This window comes from Nelumbo nucifera, chromosome 1, assembly GCF_055504915.1.
Source record: "Nelumbo nucifera cultivar China Antique chromosome 1, China Antique-T2T, whole genome shotgun sequence".
NCBI classification, from domain to species: domain Eukaryota; kingdom Viridiplantae; phylum Streptophyta; class Magnoliopsida; order Proteales; family Nelumbonaceae; genus Nelumbo; species Nelumbo nucifera.
Window position 1 is genome coordinate 182,767,941 of NC_142649.1, and position 22,030 is coordinate 182,789,970.

Genomic DNA, 22,030 nt, shown 5'->3' on the forward strand with positions numbered 1-22,030 from the left:
CTACTTACACAGTTACACACTTGCAAGTTGCAACGGCCATCCTCCTGCATGCAATGCAAGTTTACAAGCCCTCTGTAAACTTAAAAGCATCTAAGATTCTCTCTTCAAGGGCTTCATCAATAAACGTGTGGTGAACAAGAAACCATAAATATGCCCGTCTTACTAAGCAAGATTACGATAGGGAGGATGCAAGGAAGTCCAGAAATCTGTATCAACGGAAAACTATATATAAAATAGAAGTTTGGACTTTGGGGTTTAACAAGTGAACAAAAAAGTCACAGACAGAGAAGACCCGAATTAGACCCAAAAAACAGAGAACCACTGCATTAACAGGATGTTGTATACCCTATTGCTCTCTGAACCCACACCTCTATTGCTTGCTTTTATAGAAAAATCACACCCGCATATCCACAAGTCATGTCGTAAAGAGGCCTAATCGACTTCCTCCATCTTGCTCTCCTCGTTTCCATCCTCCTCCAGTGGCGGCATATCAGTGTCATCTGCTCCTGTCTCCTCCTCATCAATACTCAGACCCAATTTCAGCATCCTGTGAATTCTCGAAGCAAAGGTGTTTGGATCGTCGAGGCTGAACCCGGAAGTCAGCAGAGCGGTTTCAAAGAGCAAAAGCACAAGATCTTTGACCGACTTGTCGTTTTTGTCAGCCTCAGCCCTCTTTCTCAGCTCCTCCATGATGCCATTATCGGGGTTTATCTCCATTGTTTTCTTGCTGGACATGTAAGAGCTCATGCTGCTGTCCCTCAATGCTTGTGCCTTCATGATCCTCTCCATGTTCGCTGTCCATCCATACTCGCCTGTAACCAAGCAGCAGGGCGAATCGACGATCCTGTCTGATACTACAACCTTCTCCACCTTATCTCCCAAAATCTCCTTGATAGTCTTGCAGAGGTTCTCAAACGACTTCTTTTTCTCCTCTTTCTTCTTCTTTTCTTCCTCCGATTCATCGTCAAGTTTCAACCCTTCCTTGGTGGCCGAAACGAGCTTCTTTCCATCATACTCCTTCAACTGCCCAACTGCATACTCATCAATGGCATCAACCATGAACAGCACTTCATACCCCTTCTTCTTGAGGCGCTCCAAGAAGGGAGAGTTCTCAACGGCTTTCTTGCTCTCACCGGTAATGTAATAGATATCCTTCTGACCCTCCTTCATTCTGGTCACGTAGTCCTTCAGGCTCGTCATCTCTTCACCACTCTTTGTAGAGTGGTACCTGAGCAGATCAGCTAGCTTTGCCCTGTTTTGGCTGTCCTCATGGATACCCAACTTCAAGTTCTTGGAGAATGCCTCGTAGAACTTGGCATAGTCGTCTTTGTTCTCTGCTATCTCGGTGAACATTTCGACGCACTTCTTCACCAGATTCTTCCTGATGACCTTAAGAATCTTGTTTTGTTGAAGCATTTCACGAGAGATGTTGAGTGGCAGATCGTCAGAATCGACAACACCCTTCACAAATCCGAGGTACTCGGGGATGAGTTCCTCGCAATTGTCCATGATGAAAACCCTGCGGACGTAGAGCTTAATATTGTTCATCTTCTTCCTCGTGTCAAAGAGGTCGAACGGGGCTCTCTTGGGGACGAAGAGAATGGCCTTGAACTCGAGCTGCCCCTCAACAGAGAAGTGCTTGACAGAAAGGTGGTCCTCCCAGTCGTTGGTCAGGCTTTTGTAGAAGGAAGCGTATTCATCCTTGGTGATCTCCTCCGGCTTGCGCAGCCAGATGGGCTTCTGCTTGTTGATCAACTGCCACTCGTGGGACACCTCCTTAACCTTCTTCTTCTTAGACTTGGTCTCTTTCTCCTCGTCAACATCTTCGACATCCCCTTCCTCTTCTTTTTTGGTTTCCTCGTCTTCATCGTCGCTGATCTCCTTCTCGGTAGTCTTCTCCGTCCAGAGATAGATGGGGTAGCTGATAAATTCAGAGTGCTTCTTAACGAGGTCCTTCAACCTCCTCTCTTCCAAGTACTCCAACTGCAAAAGGATACAACCAAATTTTATTTTAACTTGTGTAGCCAGAGACGACCCAACAAATTAATGTTCCCTAATTCATCACTCGATTCGAGAATAATTTGATCATCTCTTGACTAGACACCTACCTGGTCTTCCTTGAGGAAGAGGGTGATCTTAGTTCCCCTGCCCAGTTGCTCTCCGTTAACATCCCTGGTGACGGTGAAGGAACCACCCGCTTGTGACTCCCAAATGTACTGCTCGTCATCGTTATGCTTGGTGGTCACTATAACCTTCTCCGCAACGAGATACGCCGAGTAGAACCCCACACCAAACTGTCCAATCATACTCACATCAGCCCCTGCTTGCAATGCCTCCATGAATTCTTTGGTTCCGGACCTCGCAATTGTCCCCAGATTGTTGACCAGATCTGCCGTAACGAACGATTTAGGTTATTTAGAACCAATATAAAAGCCAAAATCAACCTCTAGAGTTAACCATATTTGTGAACTCCTCTCCTCCCTACCTGCTTTGGTCATCCCAATACCACTGTCAATGATCGAAAGAGTCTTGTTAGCCTTGTCAGGGACAAGCCTAATGAAGAGCTCTGGCTGCGCATCAAGCTTGCTCTTGTCCGTCAAACTTTCGAAACGGATCTTATCCAACGCCTGCACCGAGCAAACACATTAGCAATCAGAACTATAAACCAAAAAAAAAAAAACAATTTGTAGCAACTAAGTTCGAAGAAAGAAGCCATGTACTCACATCAGAAGCATTGCTAATGAGTTCTCGAAGAAAGATCTCTTTGTTGCTGTAGAATGTATTGATGATCAGGCTGAGAAGCTGGTTGATCTCGGCCTGGAATGCGAAAGTCTCCGCATCGCCCATCTGGACATCCGCCATGGCTCCGCCAACGGAACTTAAACCCGGACAATTACAAACAGAACTCGTCGATCAAGAGAGAAGAAGAAGCTAGGGTTTCGCTCGCAAGAATGCGCAGAGAAATTGATTTCGATCAAGCTGGGGGCAAAGAAAGCACAAGGGAAAAGTATTTATATTCCTAACTGAGAGTTTCTGGGTTCTTCTTCTTCCGATGAGCTTGCGAGGAGAGTGGATGGAAAGTCTCGTTTCCCGCCTTCCAGAATCTTCTATTTTGCTATTTCATGGCTTTTGATTGATTTTTACATCTCCTTTTTGCCAGAAGCTTAAACTACGATTTTTCATGTTTAAAATCCAGAAGGTTCCACCAGCTGTGGCAATCCAGAAAGTTCTTTGCGTGCCACTTTTTCGTGGATGGAAGTAGACACTAATCAGCCGATGAGATGACGGACTCCAACTGCTCTCGTTACGGACGTCAAGCAAACGACCCAACGAGACACACTAAGGCCGTCTAATCAAAACGGTCGCTGTAACTGTAATGGGATTACCCGAATGCACGAATGGCGATCTCTCCCGAATCAACAGGAAAAGCTGCAAACGGAACGAATGGGCACGAACATGCCTAATTGTCTAGAACCAAAAGAACCAGTGACAATTATCTCCTGAAATTTCACTTTACAATAAAAAATTAAAAATAACAACAAGTATTTAACTTACATAGGTTCGTTTCACTGACATGTTCATATAAAAATTACGGATAAGTACGGATACATACGATGCAGAATTCTGAATTCCAGCCCCCTAGTACCAGCCCTCTCCCCCTATAAACCACATCCTATCCGTGAATTTGGTATCAATTCATGGTCAGATGTATTTCCCCACTATTAGAACTATAAAATTCTGATCCGGGCTGATTTTATCCATTCTTTTTAATAAATTAAAAGGGATTCATGTGATGCACAGAAAATCTAAAAGATTCAATAATTTTATTTATTATTAATTAATATTAAATTAATATTCAAAATTTATTATTAATTAAGTAAAAGTATTCAAATTTATTATTAATATTTAAAACTTTAATAATTATATTTTTTATTTAATGTTGATTTATAGAAAATAATTATTATTAATTTAATATGAATAAACATTTTTTAATAAATTTAATTTTACAAATAATTTGTAGTAATTTTAATAATTGGTATAATTTTTATTATTTTTAAATGAAATTTTGATTAACTTTAAATAAATAAAAATTGATGAGGGCGGATTTGGCCCCCCAATGGCATTGTGGCACATGGCATCTCGGAACAACTAGGTGACATCCGGAACCACTTAGGCAACAACTTGCCTTAGCCAAGATGATGGTGTCCCAGGTTTCTCAGAAGTTGGCACACAAACTGAATGTTCCGGAGGATGATCAACGTGCATAGCGGTTACCTCCGAGGATTTCGGACCGGTAAGGCACGACCTCCCGGAATCTCAGATGTGGTGCGTGAAGCCTACGCCACAATGCCTATATAAAGGCACTAACCCTAATGAAACAGGGTACGCGTGATTTTTCTGCTCTCTAGCTCTCTACACTCTCAAAGTTATTCAGCTCGCATCAAATTACTAACTTAAGCATCGGAGCGACCTCACCGGGCTAGCCACCCCAGGTTCTCTGATCTTGTTTTGTAGATCCATCTAACTCGTCGTCCGACTAGAAGCTAGATCATCCTCCAGCAGGGAGCAGTCAGTTCGACACCTAACCTACCTAGCTCGGCCCAGTCAATTCGGCGCCTAACCTGCCCAGCTCAGCCTAGTCAGTTCGGCACCTAACCTGCCCAGCTCGGCACCTAATCTACCCCCAGCTCGGCATCCAGGTCCTCATCCAACAAAAGTTCTCCACTTCGGCCTCTGTCGTCGGCCACTTGGAAGCAGACCAAATGACGAAGTACTTAGCCAAAAATTGGTTCATCAATTGGCGTCGTCTATTGGAAACGCTACAAAAAGCTAAGTTCTCATCTTCTGAAAGGCTAAGTCCTCTTCTTCCAAAAAGTTGAGTTCTCACCTTTTAGAAACTAAAGCTCTCACTTTCTAATTTCCATTTTTTATGAACTCAAAGACTAATCCAGATCTTGTTTTACAAATAATTTGTAGTAATTTTAATAATTTGTATTATTTTTATTATTTTTAAATGAAATTTTGATTAATTTTAAATAAATAAAAATAATTACAAAAAGCAAACATTTTATTAATTTCACTAATAATTAATAATTATATAGGAATGACAAGGGGGTGGGTTCAAGGCGAGGCACCCCATCCCGATCCCTGCCCCATAGTCAAAACACTCTACTCCATCCCCATTGTCAGGCGGGTTCGGGGCAACACAACCACACCCCAATGCCAGGCGAGTTTAGGGGCAAGGCACCCCACTCCTCATCAAGGACGGGGAATCCTCGAATTTCCCAGCCCCGTCCCCAGTATTGAGCGAGTTCAAGTAGAGGTATAAATCGGGCCATGCTAGGCCCGCACAACACAACCCGCATGTGGCCCGCACAAAGTGCGGGCTGTGCCATGAAGGCCCACGGGGCGTCTTGGGTTGTGCTTCCCTCCCTTGAGATAATTTGAAGTGTCGGTTTGGCACAACCCACGACACAACACAGGCACGACCATGGAAAAGGCCAAGCTATGAGAGGTCCATTTTTTTAAAAAATTAAAAAAGATGTTTAAATTTTTATTTCATATGATTTTTTATGTATACAATTGTTTAAATATACAATTAGACATATTCATGGGCCGGGTTACCCTACGGCCTGGCTTGGCCTGACCCATTATTTTCCAGGCTTGGACAAAATTTCAGGCCCGTAGGCTCGAGCTCGAGCTTTCTCAAATAAGCACGGCCCAATGCTATTACATATATAAAAAAGTACTTATGTTATATATAATAAATAATATATATATATGCTTCTTAATTATTAATAAATATCAATTTACTATTATGAAATATAAATTAGTTTATTAATTTATTAAATTATTACTAAATTAATATCATATTACTTTATAAAAGTATACTAAAAATAAGACATGTACAGATCGGGTTTTAAGCTTAAGCTCAAGCTTCATGCTTTATATAAGGGTTGGGCTTGGGCTCAATATCTAGGCTTGATGGTTTGGCCAGGCTCGGACTCGGGCTTGCACATTTTCTGTTGATAAAGAGGCTCGTGTTAATTATAAAACTATGATTTTTTACAAATTAAATTTTTTATTTAATTCTAGTCTAGTATAAAAAAATATATAACATTTCTATATATTAATATAAAATTTGTTATTTAAATATTATATAATAATATTTACCATATAAGCATATAACTTCCAAATTTAGCTTATTAGGGGTTATTTAGCTTGGGCCCTATCCGCTAAAGCTAGGGGTGTCCACAGTTCGGTTAACCAAACCATGGACAATTTTTGTAAATCGAACCGCTTAACCGGTCCGTCGGTTTTGGTTTTTGACTGATTCGGTTCTTTGGCTATTTAGTTTTTTATATTTATAATATATTATATAAATATATGTATAGTATTATATTATAAATAATAAATGATATATAATATATTATATTTATAAATATAATATATGTATATATTTATATATATAATGAATATATATTTATATATAGTATATAGTAAACATGTGACATATATTAAAGATGTATTTAAAATATACATATAAATATATATACCGGTCAGTTCGGTTAACCGCATTTTCCAGTTCGGTTCGATTCAATTTTTTGGTTTCTCATGGACACCCCTAGCTAAAGCCATCATTGAACTCCAAAAGTTTGATACCCAATTAGACTTTGAATCTTATTATCCCTGATAAAGTGTAGGCATGGTGCATATCTCAGCTAGACCTAACTCAAAAGAAAATAGTTGCTTGAGCCTATAAATTTATAGATATAATAATTACTTAAGTTATAAGGGATTTGTTACTTTTTATTAATTATTAAAATATTGTTAGCTATTAAAATATTGTAATTGATGAGGGCAGATTTGGCCCTCCAATGAAATTGCGACACGTGGCACCTCGTGACAACTAGGCAACACCCAGGCAACAACTTACCAAGTTGGTGTCCCACTCGGGCACCGGCCTGGCCGGCCTAGCGCGACCTGCACGCGGCCTACGGGTGGCCTGTACGCAGCCTGCGCGACCTGGCCGACCTGGACCAGCCTGACACATGATCCGACCTGGCCGACCTAACCGCCCATAAGACGCCCACCAATAAAACTCGGCATGCATACCCCACGAGCTCGGTAGCTCACCAAGGAGCTCGCCAAAGAACTCGGTAGCTCACCAAAGAGCTCGCCAAGGAGACAGGCAGCTCGGCAGAGCTCGCCCCAAGCAGCTCGGCATAGCCCAAGGAGCTCGGCATAGCTCCACCGGGCAGCTCGCCACTTGTAGGGCAGCTCGGTACAGAAGAGTAGTTTGGCGTATCGCAGGAAGATCTCCTGACCTAACAACCTGGCCCAGACACCGACCCGCCAACTGACACAGGCGCCGACCTGACAACCTGGCCCAGGCGCCGACCTGGCCGCCTGACAACCTCGAGGAGTTCACCACTGTGCCCCGATTCTGACAGGATGTGACGAGTCTTACTTTTTGAATGCTTTTCACCCACCTAACCCGCGAGGACTCCAGTATATAAAGACCTCACCCCCCAAAGGGGAGGGAGGAGGAAAAAAGGATGGTAACCCCTGCTCTCTAGCTCTCTCATTTCTCTCCAAGCTCTCTATAATGAGAATGCTAACTTAGGCATTGGAGAGTCCCTGCCGAGTAAACACCCCCGGGTCCTCTGATTTAGTTCTCGCAGGTCCCTCAGCTCTCACCGCCTACAAAGGAGAGGAGATCACCTCATGCTGAGGATAGTCGGGTTGCGCTGCACCAGGGAGCTCCACCATTCTCTGAGTTGCAGGCAACCTAGGAGCAGGTCAAATGACGAGTCCACCAAGCAGCTCTCCACCAGGGAGTTCGCCACCAGGCAGTTCTCCACCAGGGAGTTCGCCACCAGGCAGTTCTCCACCAGGGAGTTCGCCACCAAGCAGCTCTCCACCAGGGAGCTCGCCACCAGGTAGTTCTCCACCAGGGAGTTCGCCACCAAGTAGCTCATCACCAAGTCACTTCACCACCAGGTCAAATGACGAGGTACTTAGCCAAATAAATGGATACACCACAAAAAATTGGTACGTGACTAGAAACGGTTACATCAGTAATTATAAAATTACTGTATTTATTTAAAATACAATAATTTTTGGAAAATATCATATTTTCAGACATATTGCAATTTCTTGGCTAAAACTAATTAAATGTAATTTTCTACTATTTATAGCTTAAATTATAATTATTGTTAATTGTAGTTTAAAAATAGTTGTTGTTAATTGTATTACTATTAATAATTAAAACGCCTCATTTTTTTCATTATTATTCGGTATTTTTTGTAATAAAATATAATTAATTTGATTTTTTAATTAAGCTTTAGGTTTTTCAGAATTTTTGGTGTTTTTTCATTATTATTTGCTAACTTTTGCATATGAGTATTTTTCAATAATTCAGTATTTTCAGCATTTATTTTTGCATATTAGTCACTACAAAATTAATTTGCATTTGCTTTTAGTAAAAATAAATTAAATAACAAAATAAATACCATAGCTAATAAAAAATACAGCTAATTTTCAATAATTTTTGGCTTCGCTATTTTTTAATAATTTTTGATATTTTTTAATAATAAAATACTATTAATTGTACTTTTTAATTATTTTTAGTAAATACCCTTATTAATATAAAATATTGTTAATTTTCAATATTTTTTAATTATTTTTAATATTTTAATTATGTTAAGGTTTTTTAGAATTTTTTGGATTTTTAATTAATTATTGGTATTTTTCATTTTTATTCAGTAATTTTTGCAATAAAATATTGTTAATGAAACATGTTCTATATTTTAAATTTTCATTAATTTTTATCATTTCTAATGAGTTCATTATGCACAATAAAGATCTCAACTCATAAGTTATTTAATAATAAGTTTAAAGCTATCAATTAATATTTGGGTAAATTTTTTAAACTACCCTTATGGTTTAGCTAATTGACTAAGTGCACCCTTACTGTTTGAAAATTGACTGATGCTACCCTTCCTCACCAGAGATTGTTTCTAATCTAGGTTTCAGATAAAAAACAAGTAGCTTTTATCTCAAATCCCCATTGCCATCGTCGATCTCTCTAGTGGCTCCATCCAGTTGAATTTAAATGTAAAACGGTCATTTTACATTTTTTCTGTCATGTCTAACGATCCTAGTAATGTTTAGACAATTGTCAGAAACAGTAAGGGTAGTGTAAGTCAATTTTCAAACAATAAGGGTACATTTAGTCAATTAGCTAAGCCATAAGGGTAGTTTAAGAAATTTACCCTTAACATTTTTATATTTAAATTTCTTATTTTTATTAGCATTTATTAAGCTTGATTTTTAAGTGGAATTGAAACACATTTTCAATATTTACTAAGTTTTGTTAATATTTATTTTTAGTGAAAGTTGAGTAGATTTTTAAATTAATATTTTTTTATTGTTTAACCTCAACCTATTTATATTAGGGGTAAAAGCATATAAGGGCAACTTTTGGGGTTTAATATCAATAAAAGCAATATTTTTAAAAAAATTTCAAAAACAGGTTAAATTTTTAAAAATAATATCAATAAAGGGCAAAAACACTGTTCATCATCTTTTTCTTGCCATTTGTTCACCAACGCCGCCTGTCACCGCCGTCTGCTACCGCCCGCCGCCTCCTCGGCTTCCGGAAACATTACTGGAGGTGGCGGCGGTGGAGCTGGTGGTCATTCCTCTGCCCAACACTGCCACTTCCGCCCACCTCCGTCTCCTCCTTCGGCAATGTTGTCAGAGGTGGGTGGAGATAGAGGTGGTGGTAGAGGAATGACCACCAGCGGTGGCGGTGGCGGGTGGCGGCGCTGGTGAACAAATGGCAAGAAGAAGATGGGGAATAGTGTTTTTGCTCTTTATTGATATTATGTTTAAAAAGTTAACCTATTTTTGAATTTTTTTAAATATTACTTTTATTGATATTAAACCCCAAAAGTTGCCCTTATATGCTATTGTCCCTTTATATTATTACTATTCTCTCTCTTTTAAATGTAATAATAACATGCATTTAAATAAGAGGCCAAAACCCAAATGTCTCTCTCTTATAGTGTGCAGCTTTATTGATGTAATCAAGATAAGCAATGATTACTATTTTATATTTAAAAAAAAATAAGAAAATAAGAAAAATACAAAATATGGAGAAAATAGATAAATAGCTTCTCTCAAATGAGAGACATGATGACATGGACAAACCAATTTTAAAGAGAGAGAGAGAGACAGAGATTAAATAAAATCGAATCAAACCTTAAATTTATATTTATTAGAAAGAAACTTCTATCATTTCATTTGAATATTGAATCCAGACAGAAATTTACATGAATCTATTACAACAACCAAGATGGCTTTAGAAAACTAATCAAATCATAAATCCTTAAGAAAATGGTAATTAGGGAGTTAAAAAATTTTAAATAGTTAATTGAAAATATTTTTTAAAGTTAATTAATGGAACCCTAATGAATGGAGTATTTGTTGCGAAGTGAAAGTTTAAGGGGGTCTCTGTCGCAAAATAAAAGTTCAAGAGGGTAATTGTCCCTAGCCCCACATTAGAGGGGGTCTTTGTAATTTACCCAAAATAAAAAGTGATTCATTAATAATATCAAATCAAATGTCAAGTGTCAAATTCGAATAAAATATTATAATTTATTAATGACTTGAATTAAAAATTATTAAAATATTATAATTGATTAACAAATTGAATTAAAAATGATTGATAATATTTTAACAAAATGGTTTGAAAATAACTTTTATGAAACTCCACTTATTTTAGTAGAATTTCAACATTTAAGATTTTAAGACAATTTTCTAGTAGAATGATTTAAATTGAAGTAATATGAAAGGGGCGGCAAAAAATGAAATCAGTGGGAAAAGGTGCGCAAGCAAAAGGCAAATTGGGTATTGGGTGTATCAAGGGGAAAAATGTAGCCTGGCTTGGTGAATGGCTATAGTGGCTTTTTCTAGTGATTGGCGAATCCAATGTTTAGTGGGTTTTGGTGGAGACCGGATTTCTACACTCGTTTGATGTGTTGAGGTGCATTTCTAATGAGATTGGAATACGTTGTAGTTCGTACGGATGCCCCGGCTCACTTGTGCAATAAAATTAAACGGTGTGCTTCCCATCTCTCTCTCCTTCTCCTTCTTGCGGGAGTCGAGAAGACTGAATTAGTCCGCCATGCTATGTTTTTTTCATTGTCGTTCAAATCTGTAAGATGCCACGACTTGTACCCCTGTTCAATATTGATTGAAGCAAAGCTGAAATATCCTAGCATTGAACTCTTCCATCACTGAAGTCATTGAAGCCCATGGAAGCCATCCCAGTTATCAAGTTTTCTTCTCAATGTTAGATGATCTCATAAGTTCTGAATCAGGTGCACCATTGTCGAAAGTTGACTTCATAAAAAGCTCAAACCCTTAAATTAATTAAGCTCATGGTTGACGATTTCAGCTATGGTGAAGAAGTCAGAGGACCCCGATTCCCCCAAATCAGGATTTTATTTGATATTCGATATATTAGAGAAGTATACGTCGAGTTGAAGGATTTAGAGATGTTTCCCATCTCTGAACTGGTGACAAACCCATAAGGCTATATTTGGAAAGAGTGCAAATACAAATTTGTAGAGTACAAAACCTTGTGTTTTGTATTATTTTATATGCATTTGCACTATATATATTTGTATTTGTATTCCTTTCAAATCGAGCCTAATGTCATCATGGATTCCTTCTCTGAGTTTTGAAGTCTATGTTTCGTAAATCCCATATGTGTAGAGACTCCAAAATCCATATATTATTCACTTTTATTTTAGGGAAAATTCCCGATAGGTACCCTGTACTTTGGGCTCGACTGCCAATTTAGTCCCGAACTTTAAAATGCGACAATCTAGTACATGAACTTTCGAAACGCAACAATCTAGTACCTACTATTAATGGACCATCAGTTATTTATATCATGTGACCTCATGTGCGATTTAAGACATTTGAAAATATCAAAATTACCCTTAAAAATAAAACATGTCGTTCATCATCTTCTTTCTCAAAAAAATGCGTTCCACATCTTCTCCATTCGAAATTCAAACCAGTTTCTTCATAAAAAAAAAAAAAAAAGTATTTCGCATCTTTTATTCTCACTCTCATTAGAGTACCAAAACGTTTGACGCTCTACACCAAGAAATCCAGTGTTCGTACGACCTCTCGGAAGACTGCTTGCTCTCATTTGAAAATTGAATCCCACGCTCGATTTATTTCTCTCAAGCATCACCATGGCTTTCATGTTTCCTGGAGAAACTCCCGTGCATTTGAAGGATATAGTCAGAAAGACATTGGTATAATCTTGGCTGATGTCAAATCGGAGCCCTACGACGTTGCCGACTAGGCGCCGGAGTCGGTTAAGTTTCCGGATGCTTTCAGCCAAGTTGTTATAGCTGAGGACAGTTTAGTGTCTTTAGACGAGGGGCTTCCTTGGTGGGAGTAGTTTCCCAAGTGTTGGGACATCGTAATTCTATGTTTCTTAAGCAACGGAAAATTTTTCATTAACTAAGAAGATCACCAAACCGCTCAAAACAAAAGCAGCTGGCCTGTAAGTCTAACTACAACAGCTTCCTTCATTGAAGCCCACGAGAAAAAAAAAATAGAAAGCTTTTATAAATTACAGCCAGACCTGGGCATCCCCAATCCAAACAAACTCTCCCTACCCATTTATTGCCAATTCACCTACTTGTACGTGTCAGGGTAGGATTGGAAGCTCCACTCTGTTAATGGAAAAGAAACTAACTCGCCCAGGATCTACATGAGAGAATTTTAAGGGAATGCCATTGCACTTCCTCTCTAGTTCTTCGATCTCATTTCTTGATGGTGGATGAGCCCTAGTTACATAGAGCATAAAACTTGGATCACTAGGAGATGATTTTCTGAACTTGTTGTTAGGAAGGTAAACTTCAAAATCCGGTCTCAAATCACTAATCTGCAAAGTTTTAAGTTGGTTGATGAAGGAAAACCTGTTCACCAATTCAGTGTCTGAAACTGCACTGGTTTTTGTTGTTCCTTGAAGAGCAGAGTTACAACCATTATTACTCTTCATGGTCCAAGGGACACATACCGACCAACAATGTACCCAAGGGATTTTAGGTGTCTGTAAACCTCAAAAGTCTCCCAACAGCACCCACTCTTTCCTTCTGCAACCTTCTCATATAAATCTTTCAGGAAAAGTGTTGTATCATCAACATCCAACATATGCACTGCCAATATTTCAGCCAAAAACAAGGTTTCTTCAATTGTATAGTAGAGCTTTCCTCTTCGAACTATTCCTGTTGTTATCCACATTTTGCCTTTCTTTTCAATAACCCCAGCCATTCCCATCTCTGCATTCCAATGAGCCTTAGATGTATCTTTCTTGAATTGCAATTTGGGGATAGAACCAGATGTATATTGAAGTTCTTCATCATTCAACTCTTTTGATGTAACTTCCAGATCAGACATTCCATCAGATGAACTTGCTAGATCTTCAATCTCCATTATGCCAGTTATTGGTCGTATTTGCTTTGTTCCGAGGATTGATAACCACCGGTGTGAGTTGCAAAGGGTTCTTCGATTAGAGTTTTTGCCGCCGTTCCACAATCATGGATACTGGTATGTGGTGAGTGGCCAGTGGGGTGTTTCGGGTTAGGACTCGGAGGAGAGAGTGGGGAGCGTTCTTCCATTTTTTTTTGTTCTGAGAGGTTAAGTTATATATTTAATTATTCAAGATATCACAGGTTGATCACCGGTGCATTCAAACTCTAGTTTTGCTAAGCTCTTCAGCTTGTTTAATTGGAAAGGTGAAGTTGTGAAGAAAGAGAAGGAGGATGACTAGATGGTTGTGTCTATATCTAACGGGAAACTTCTTTCCAAGATTGTAATTGTATTAATCCACCGCTCCATGACAACAAATAAAACTGCAGAGATCCGTCAATCTATATTGTAGTCTAATCTAAAATCATCACGGCAACAGGAGTAGTCTTCTCTAGCAACGGCATTGGATTCTTTGATTTCAACTTTTCTGGCGTCGTGTTCGAGCGTCAAGTTCAACTTTTCCGGCAGCGCATTCGCTTGACATCACTAGCGTGAGGGAGCTGGTTTTCGGAATCTTTGTAACTGCAAGTATGAACAGTGGTTCCCACTTGCATTGGTCGAAATAGCTTATGGGGTCATTTTCGTAATTTCAATCGGGAGTTCATGCATTATTCAAAATAGCTTAGGGGTATTTAGGTCTTTTTGTCTTCTAATTGACAATGAGTTAACATTGAGTACTAAATTGTCAGAAAATAAAAGTTCAAGTACTAGATTGTCGCATTTTAAAGTTCGGGTACTAAATTGGCACTTGAGCCAAAGTACAGGGTACCTATCAGGAATTTTCCCTTTATTTTATAATCTTGATTTTGAAATATTAAAAAATGAAATAATGATGTGTATCTTGCACGCTTCTATTCGACGCCCTCAACGAATCGTCCATCTATCTAGAAAACCAACAATTAGTGATCAGTCTAGCAAGCTTCATTGGCAATACTTGCATGGCTATCCATATTGTAAGCGAAAGCCTCCACCTCAATAGTAGCCTTCCTTTCAACATCACCAACACAACAACAATGTGAGCGTCCAAAAACGGCTTACTTGAGTTGGAAATGGAGTTGCCACCCATCAGATTAGGAAATGTTGGTGATGGGACCTCTGGGAATCGCATCAAAATTCATTTTTTGTTCAACAGTGACTCCAGAGCCCGAGGCACTACTTAAACCAGTCCGGGTAAGACTCGGATGGGAAGGGAATGTGTCAGGCACCCCTCTCTCGGGTCTAATATGTGAGGCCCACATGGTGATCCCAAACAAGCATGAGCATAAGAAAACAACTAATAAGGTAAAAGAATAAGAAAGCAAATCACAAGAACAAGCCAAGAAAAAATCCTTATTTTTATTTATCTATATTTTTTATTTTTGTTTTTTAAATATGTTTACATTTATTAACCTTTGTTAAATTATGTTTTTTATTTTTCTTATTTAATTTTTCCCTTATTTCTTTTTTATTTTGTTTATTATTTTTTGTTTTCATCAAGTATTTATTGTTTTTAGTTATGATCTCATGAAACCCTATTTGTATGTTTATTTTATGGGACTATTTATTTTTTTTCTTTTTCTTATTTTCTATTTTCTATTTTTTTAATCTTTTGTATTTTGTATTTTTTATTTTTATTTTTCATTTTTTCTTTCTTTCCTTTCTATTTTTTATTTTTATTATTATTATTTTTAGTTTTAGTTACTATTCCCCCTCTTAGTAGCTTATTCCCTTTTTCATAATCTATTGATCCTAAAAGCCATCATCACATTTTCAACCTTCTATTTTTCTTATCTTTTATCATCATCATCATCATCATCATCATCATCATTATTATTATTATTTTTATTACTTTTTTATAATTATATTTATTTCTAGCATCACTTCAAATGATCACTCAACCTAAATTTAAATAGCCGAGAAACCATAACCTAGGCTAACCAACATTTAGAGATAATATAGTAGGAAACAAATTAATAGACCTAGAGGTTCCATCACATTTAACCTAATAAGAATCTAACCTTTCAACAATATAGAATAGTAGAGAAGAACAAATTTCCACAAGTCAAAGGAAAACAACCATTCAAGTTTCTACAGAGCTAGTCATTTAGAACAAACCTATAAGATAATGGCAACACATGAAGCAAAACTATGATGGGATTGAGTGAGAATGCAGAGCTTACCGAAGCCAGTTTCATGGAACCTCATCATCGGCTCTGTCGGCTTTCCCCCTCCTTACCGGAGCTTAATGGGTGTGGTTTGATCAGTTCAGATGTGTTAAGATCAAGGGAATCTAGGCTGTGGGTGTTTTAGGATGACAAAAGGAGTCAATATGGAATCTTTGTTTGAGAGGTCTTGAGTCTGATGGTGGTGTTTGATATGAGGGTAAAAGTGTAGATAGGGGTTCATCAGGGGCCATTGGATTGGTATCGGATGTGTTTAACAATGGATTTAGAGGCTTTCGGGCTAAAAGTTGGGGTTTCTAGGTTTTTGGATATTTTGGAGAAATCGAGAGGGTCTGATCGGGTGTTTGGGGTAAATTGGAGCAGTGGACCGAGCAAAAATCTGGTGTTGACTGATAACTTTATAGTTGAATGCCTTAAGGGCATCACTTCAGGGGTATTTTAGGCCTTAGAATAGTCAAAATGTCTCATTTTCCCAGTTAAATTCAATATTGTGACCTTTGAGGATCTTTGTGCAAATCTTGGGGAAAAGTAGGGAAGTTTCAAGGCTGAAATGCAGTTTTCGGGAAACAGGTGTGAATTCCAGTAGAGATGGGGTGTTTTTGTGAAAAACTGAGTACAAGAGGGTGCCTCCTATCTGCTAAACCTAGAATGGTGCCCCTCCTACTGTATTAGCATACTCCTCTCTCCCTAACAAACCCTAGATACACCTAACTGCTAAATCCTCACCTTCCATCCCTTCTTAACATCTAATCTCCACCCTCCATTCTAAGGCACCCTATTTTGAGTGCATTCTAACACTAGGGTGCCACCTAACTGCTAATCCTCACCACTCAGCATTTAGCCACTAGATCTTAGCCCTCTATTTCACTCTCTATCTTGGCCATTCAACCTAGGGTGCCACCCACTCCTTTTAATCTCCACCTTTCAGCCCTAGGCACCTAAATCTCCACCATCCAATTATGGGCGCCCAAATCTCAGCCCTACATAATATTGGACGCCCTCTCCTTCTCTTCTCAGCCTTAGGATCACCTTAGAACAATCCTATACCTCCATTCTAAACCCTAGGGCACCCATATTTTTGCTAAAACCCAATTGTCGCCCCCCTCTTTCTCTCTAATTCTTGTTTTATCCACCCTTCTCTATAAAAAGGACCCAAGAGTTCCTATGAAGGAGTTGGATTCTGCCCCCAGGTAAGACGAAAGGTTATTCTTAAGAAGTACAAGGGTAGAGCAAGAGAAGAACGCCCAGGCAAGAAGAGGGGTTCCTGCTTGCATTTTGCCAACCACTACTGCCACCTCTGGATTCAGATCCCAACCAATTTTCCATTAGTTTTAGATTTACTTTCCACTCTTTAATTTCCAGTCCTTATTTTTATTTCTGCAATTTACATTTATCTAGTTTAATTTTGACCTTCCTTTCTGCAGATCTGAAATCCGGCCAGGTAAGACGAAAGGCCTAGCTCGAAGAGTTCGAGGGTCAAATGATTGATCTGGAGATTGCTACCTCTGACCGAGTTGCAAACTTTCTATTTAGTTTTTTTATTTAATTATTTCTGTCATTTGTTTATCTTTTTGCAAGTTTCACTCTAAACATTGTTAAAGTTTTATTTTAATGGATTCCAGATTAATTAATTAAATTTTGTGTTTCTACAATCTCCAACCGTGTTATTTTGTCCCGATTGAAGTATGCAATGATTTTTCCCTCGCTTCCTAGTGGATACGACCATTATCACCACTAACTGTGTTTCGTAGTTGTTTTGAGAATCGGTAAACTTATAAATATTGAAACAGGTGTTGTGGAGTGGTTAACAACACGCTTCCGGAGACACCAAGTTTTTGGCACCGTTGTTGGGGAACACAACGGAGAAAATTTTTTATTTGCTTTGTCCGGATCTGTTTCATTATTTTTTTATTTTCGTTTGATTACTTGATTTGTAATCTCATTTTAATTCTTATTTCTCTTTGATTTTGCATGACGTAATAGCAAAAGGTGGGTTACTGGAGCATTGCCAAACTACGGAAGAAAAAGAGAAGAGAAGAGAAATTGGATGCGTTTCAGGTGTAGTCGTCCCATTTTATTTTTGTTTATTTTTTTTATATTTTTGAATTCTTTTTTTTCTTGGTAAAATAGTGATTTTCGAATTTTTAGTTAATTTTTTTTATATAGATTCGATTTATATTATTATTTTTCTTTCACTTTGTTCTTAGATCTATTTTTTTCTTTTAATTTATTGAGCGAATTTCTATTTAGGATTATTAGGTTCTATTTTTTTTTTCAGATTAGAAACACACTTCATTTATTTTATTTTATTCTCTTTTATTGCCACATATTCTTTTTTTTTTATTTTTCTGTTTAATCCTTTAAGTAGTGATTTTTCTTGTTAGAATTTATTTTTGTAGTTGTTAATATTTTTTAGCATAATTAATTCTTTTATTTTCTGTTTGCTATAATTATTTGTTGCTTTATTTAATTTCCCTTTAATTAGTTAATTAATTGAATAAGGGTTTTGGCGTAATGGGTATGCCTAAGTCACCTTGTTGGTTTGTGATGCAAGACTAGCTCGGTGAGACTAGGAGGGTGTTTGGTTCCGTGGGCATTTATTCAATAAACACTGCCACATAGGTGCCATTTCAGTAGTTCCTCTCTCATTATTTTCCGTATGCATCGAGAATGACAAAAGTGGACTTCTGTTTCTGTGCACGCCTACCGTTTGGGGAAGTTATTATTTAAAGCTTCCACAAACAATTAGGGGTTTTTTCACTGTTACGCTGATGCGGTGCCTAGTGGCACCTATTTGTCATAAACGGTTGTAATTATTACATTTTTCAGTTTTACCAGCAAATAAAGTACAAATGTTGATTGAAAAAAAATGTAAAATGTACCAAACTAGTACTAGACGGGTAACCAACAAGAGTCCACCGCCATGAAAATGCATCTATTGCAATTAGCCAATGATGCATGCCAAAACTTACACCTTTGTTTCATCTTATTAGGGAGTGTGGTGATGAACGATGTTTTATCTTGAATGGTAGTTTTGTCAGTTTTAAAAGTTTTAAGTTGCATATGATGTCACATGATACACAATGCTGACAGCTAGTTAATGGTAGGTACTAACTTGGCACGTTTTGAAGTTTGGAGACCAAAGTGAAACTAGGCCTAAAGTACAAGGTACTAATCTACAATTTTCCCTATTATTTATTGCAATAAATCACTTGTAATTTCATTGATATCTATAATTAGCTGAACATGTGCTTTGGCTTCTCATAATCTGCCAAACCTTAACCGTTTCTCTTATTCTTTTTTTTTGTAAGAAACTATAGCTTTATCTTTATTAATGAATGTGTTTATTTTATTTAAGAATAGTTGTATTAATGGTTTTTCTCTTGTTCTTTTTTTTTGTAAGAAACTATAGCTTTATCTTCATTAATGAATATGTTTATTTTCTTAAAAAAAATAGTCATATTAATGATAAACTAGCGCGTAAGGCCCTGCTACGCAAGGGGAGCATTCTATGAAAAATCACAACGAGATTAAGTAATCTTCCAAGAATAGGTAGTAGCTTGTGTGCATAAATAGTTAAGGTTGTTTTGGTGAAAAATAAGAACTAGGAGTGGCAATTTTCCCCATCCCCGATGGGGACCCAACTTCTCCGACCCCATCGGGTCGAGGATGGGGATTGTTTTGGTGGGGCGAGGATGGGGTCGGGGATGGGGATTGAGGTCCCTGACCCCGATTATATATATATATATATATATATATATATATATATATATATATATATATATATATATATATATATATATATATATAAAATGTTATTTATATTTGATATATATTATTATATTATTTATATTATATATATATATATCAAAACATATTTAAAACATTATTTATAATTTAAATTTTTTATTTATTTTAAATAAATTTATTTTTCAAAAAAAACACTATTATCTAAAAAAAATTGGGGATTCGGGTCCCCATAGGGAACCCATCCCATCGGGGATCAGGGGTGGAGGATGGGGAATACGATCCCCGCCCCAAACCCGCCCAGTTGCCATTCCTAAGGTTGAGTTTGGAAGGAGTACAAATGCAAAATCGTTTCACCTTTCCAAACACAAACACATATGCGTGAATGAAGATTTGATCCACACATAATTATTCTCAAACCATCTTCACGGCCTCTTGAGATGCATTGGAAACATCTCTATGCATGTATGCTTTTATTCATGGGGAGATATTCTCAATATACACAACTACAATGCATTATCTGATGAACCACCAAGTTAGCACTCATGCTAGGCCACCTAAACACAAAAAAAAAAAAAATTGAAAGTACATTTGATGGTGTTAGAGTCGGCTATAGAAGGGTAGTATAGACCTTTTATATTAAGTTATATAGCTGATGTGGCTCTCACTTAAGTGAGGGCATAAGAGTAATTCTTATTTATTTGGAAAAGCATAAATAAAGACTGGCCGACTAGAGAAGATGAGTTTTTTCTCTAGTTCGACCGGAACTCTTCTTCTTCTTCTTCTTCTTCTTCTTCTTCTTATTATTATTATTATTATTATTATTATTTGAAATCGTACGGACATTATATCTGAATTTTATCATGGCATCAAAGCCATGATAATTAGTTCAAATCAGTCTTCTTCTTTTCTCTCTATTCTGCGCAATCTCTCCTAGGGCTTTGTAGAATTCTCACTACTAGCTACGAGTTTCTCAGAAAGAAAAAAAAAGGACTGGTCATTTTCTCCTTCTGGGGGTTTTCATGCCTCCAATGAGTGTCGTTGTTGTGGTTTTGTGTGGTTGGTAGAAAGCCCTCTACTCGACAGTTCTAAGAGGGCTGGTTTCATGAGGGTGGCAGTGTAGATTTGATGAAACAAGTTAATGATCTCTGAATCAAATTGTGTTGTGTAGTAGAAATTTTTTTTTTTGATATGTTGCAGAACTAAATGTCCTATTTGTGAGATGTATTGTGAGGGTTTATGGTGCTGACATTGGACGGCAGCAGTGGTGTTGTTGCTAACAATGGTGAAGAATTGTGAGTGTTGTTGTTGAAACCTATGATAGTAGGAACCCTAGTAGTATTCAATTGTTAGTGTGTAGTGTGGTGACTAATTAGTGTAGTAGAGTGACAACCTAGTGGTAGAATTTCTCCCTTTTTCCTTGTGCAGTCATGGGAGACAGCAATGAATGCAAATCAAGTGTGATGGTCCCTTTTGATTATTTGAATGTGCAGATGACTTCTATAAAACTGAATGGTGAGAATTATGTGCCTTGGGCTAAATCTATTGAAGTTTTTCTGAAAACCAAGAAAAAAGTGAAGCATGTGAGGGAAGATAAACCCCCAATTGATTCTCAGGGATATGATGAGTGGGAGCAAGAGGATGCTCAAATTATGACATGGCTATGGAATAGTATGGAATCCAAAATCAATGTGAACATCATGTTTTTAAATACAACCAAGGAGGTTTGGGACCATGCAAGGAAGCTTTATTTTGGACAAGATAACTCTATTAGGGTTTACCAATTGTACCAAGAGTATTTCAATTTGCAACAGGGGGATCAGAGTCTTGAGGACTATTATGCAAGTATGAGAAATCTGCAAAATGAGTTGAATGTGTATCACCCTCATACTCTTGATGTCAAAATTCAGCAACAACAGAGAGAGCAGTTGGATGTGACCAGATTTTTAGTAGGGTTGAAGTCTGAATGTGAACCGATAAGAGCACAAATACTAGGAGGGTCTGCTCTTCCCTCTCTTGAGGAAGTGTTTGCTCGTCTTTGGAGGATCTCAGTTGGACCCACAGAGAATTCCATTATATTAGATAGGTCTGCATTTGCAGTTACGAGAAGGGGAGGCTGTAGTGGTAGAGGGGGTCAACCTGGTCATGGTAGTGATGGTGGTCGTGTTGGAGGTCGAGACTCATGGGGAGCCCATGGTAGAGGACGTGGTAATACTCAGAGGAGGTGTACACATTGTGGTATGGAGGGACAGACTATCAACTTTTGTTATGATTTATATGGCCCACCTTCAACCTGGGCAAATCATGCAGCCATAAATGGTGGTGGTTCGAGACAAGAATCTCAACATACTGATCAGATACCCTCTACATCTACAGATGCCTCCAAAAAGGAGATGTTGAGTGTTCTATGAGATGAGTATGAGCGGTTCATTAAGGGTACATCTCAACAGAATACAGCTACCCTTGCACACTCAGGTACTGCTTGTCTAGCATCC

The 22,030-nt window shown here is 37.9% G+C and overlaps 2 protein-coding genes across 2 annotated transcripts; both read right to left on the bottom strand.

Annotated features, from left to right (window-relative positions):
* Nucleotides 1–207: 207 nt before the first annotated feature.
* Nucleotides 208–3,520, bottom strand: LOC104600195 (heat shock protein 83). Its single transcript, XM_010263029.3, has 4 exons — nucleotides 2,725–3,520; nucleotides 2,486–2,627; nucleotides 2,109–2,389; nucleotides 208–1,983 (listed from the first exon to the last, which is right to left on the bottom strand). Exons 1-4 carry the CDS (start codon nucleotides 2,860–2,862, stop codon nucleotides 433–435), a joined length of 2,112 nt encoding a protein of 703 aa, XP_010261331.1. The 5' UTR covers nucleotides 2,863–3,520; the 3' UTR covers nucleotides 208–432.
* Nucleotides 3,521–13,092: 9,572 nt separating this feature from the next.
* LOC104600416 (uncharacterized) lies at nucleotides 13,093–13,530 on the bottom strand. Its single transcript, XM_010263343.3, has one exon. The coding sequence runs from the start codon at nucleotides 13,528–13,530 to the stop codon at nucleotides 13,093–13,095; it is 438 nt and encodes a 145-aa protein (XP_010261645.1).
* Between the last annotated feature and the right edge of the window lie 8,500 nt (nucleotides 13,531–22,030).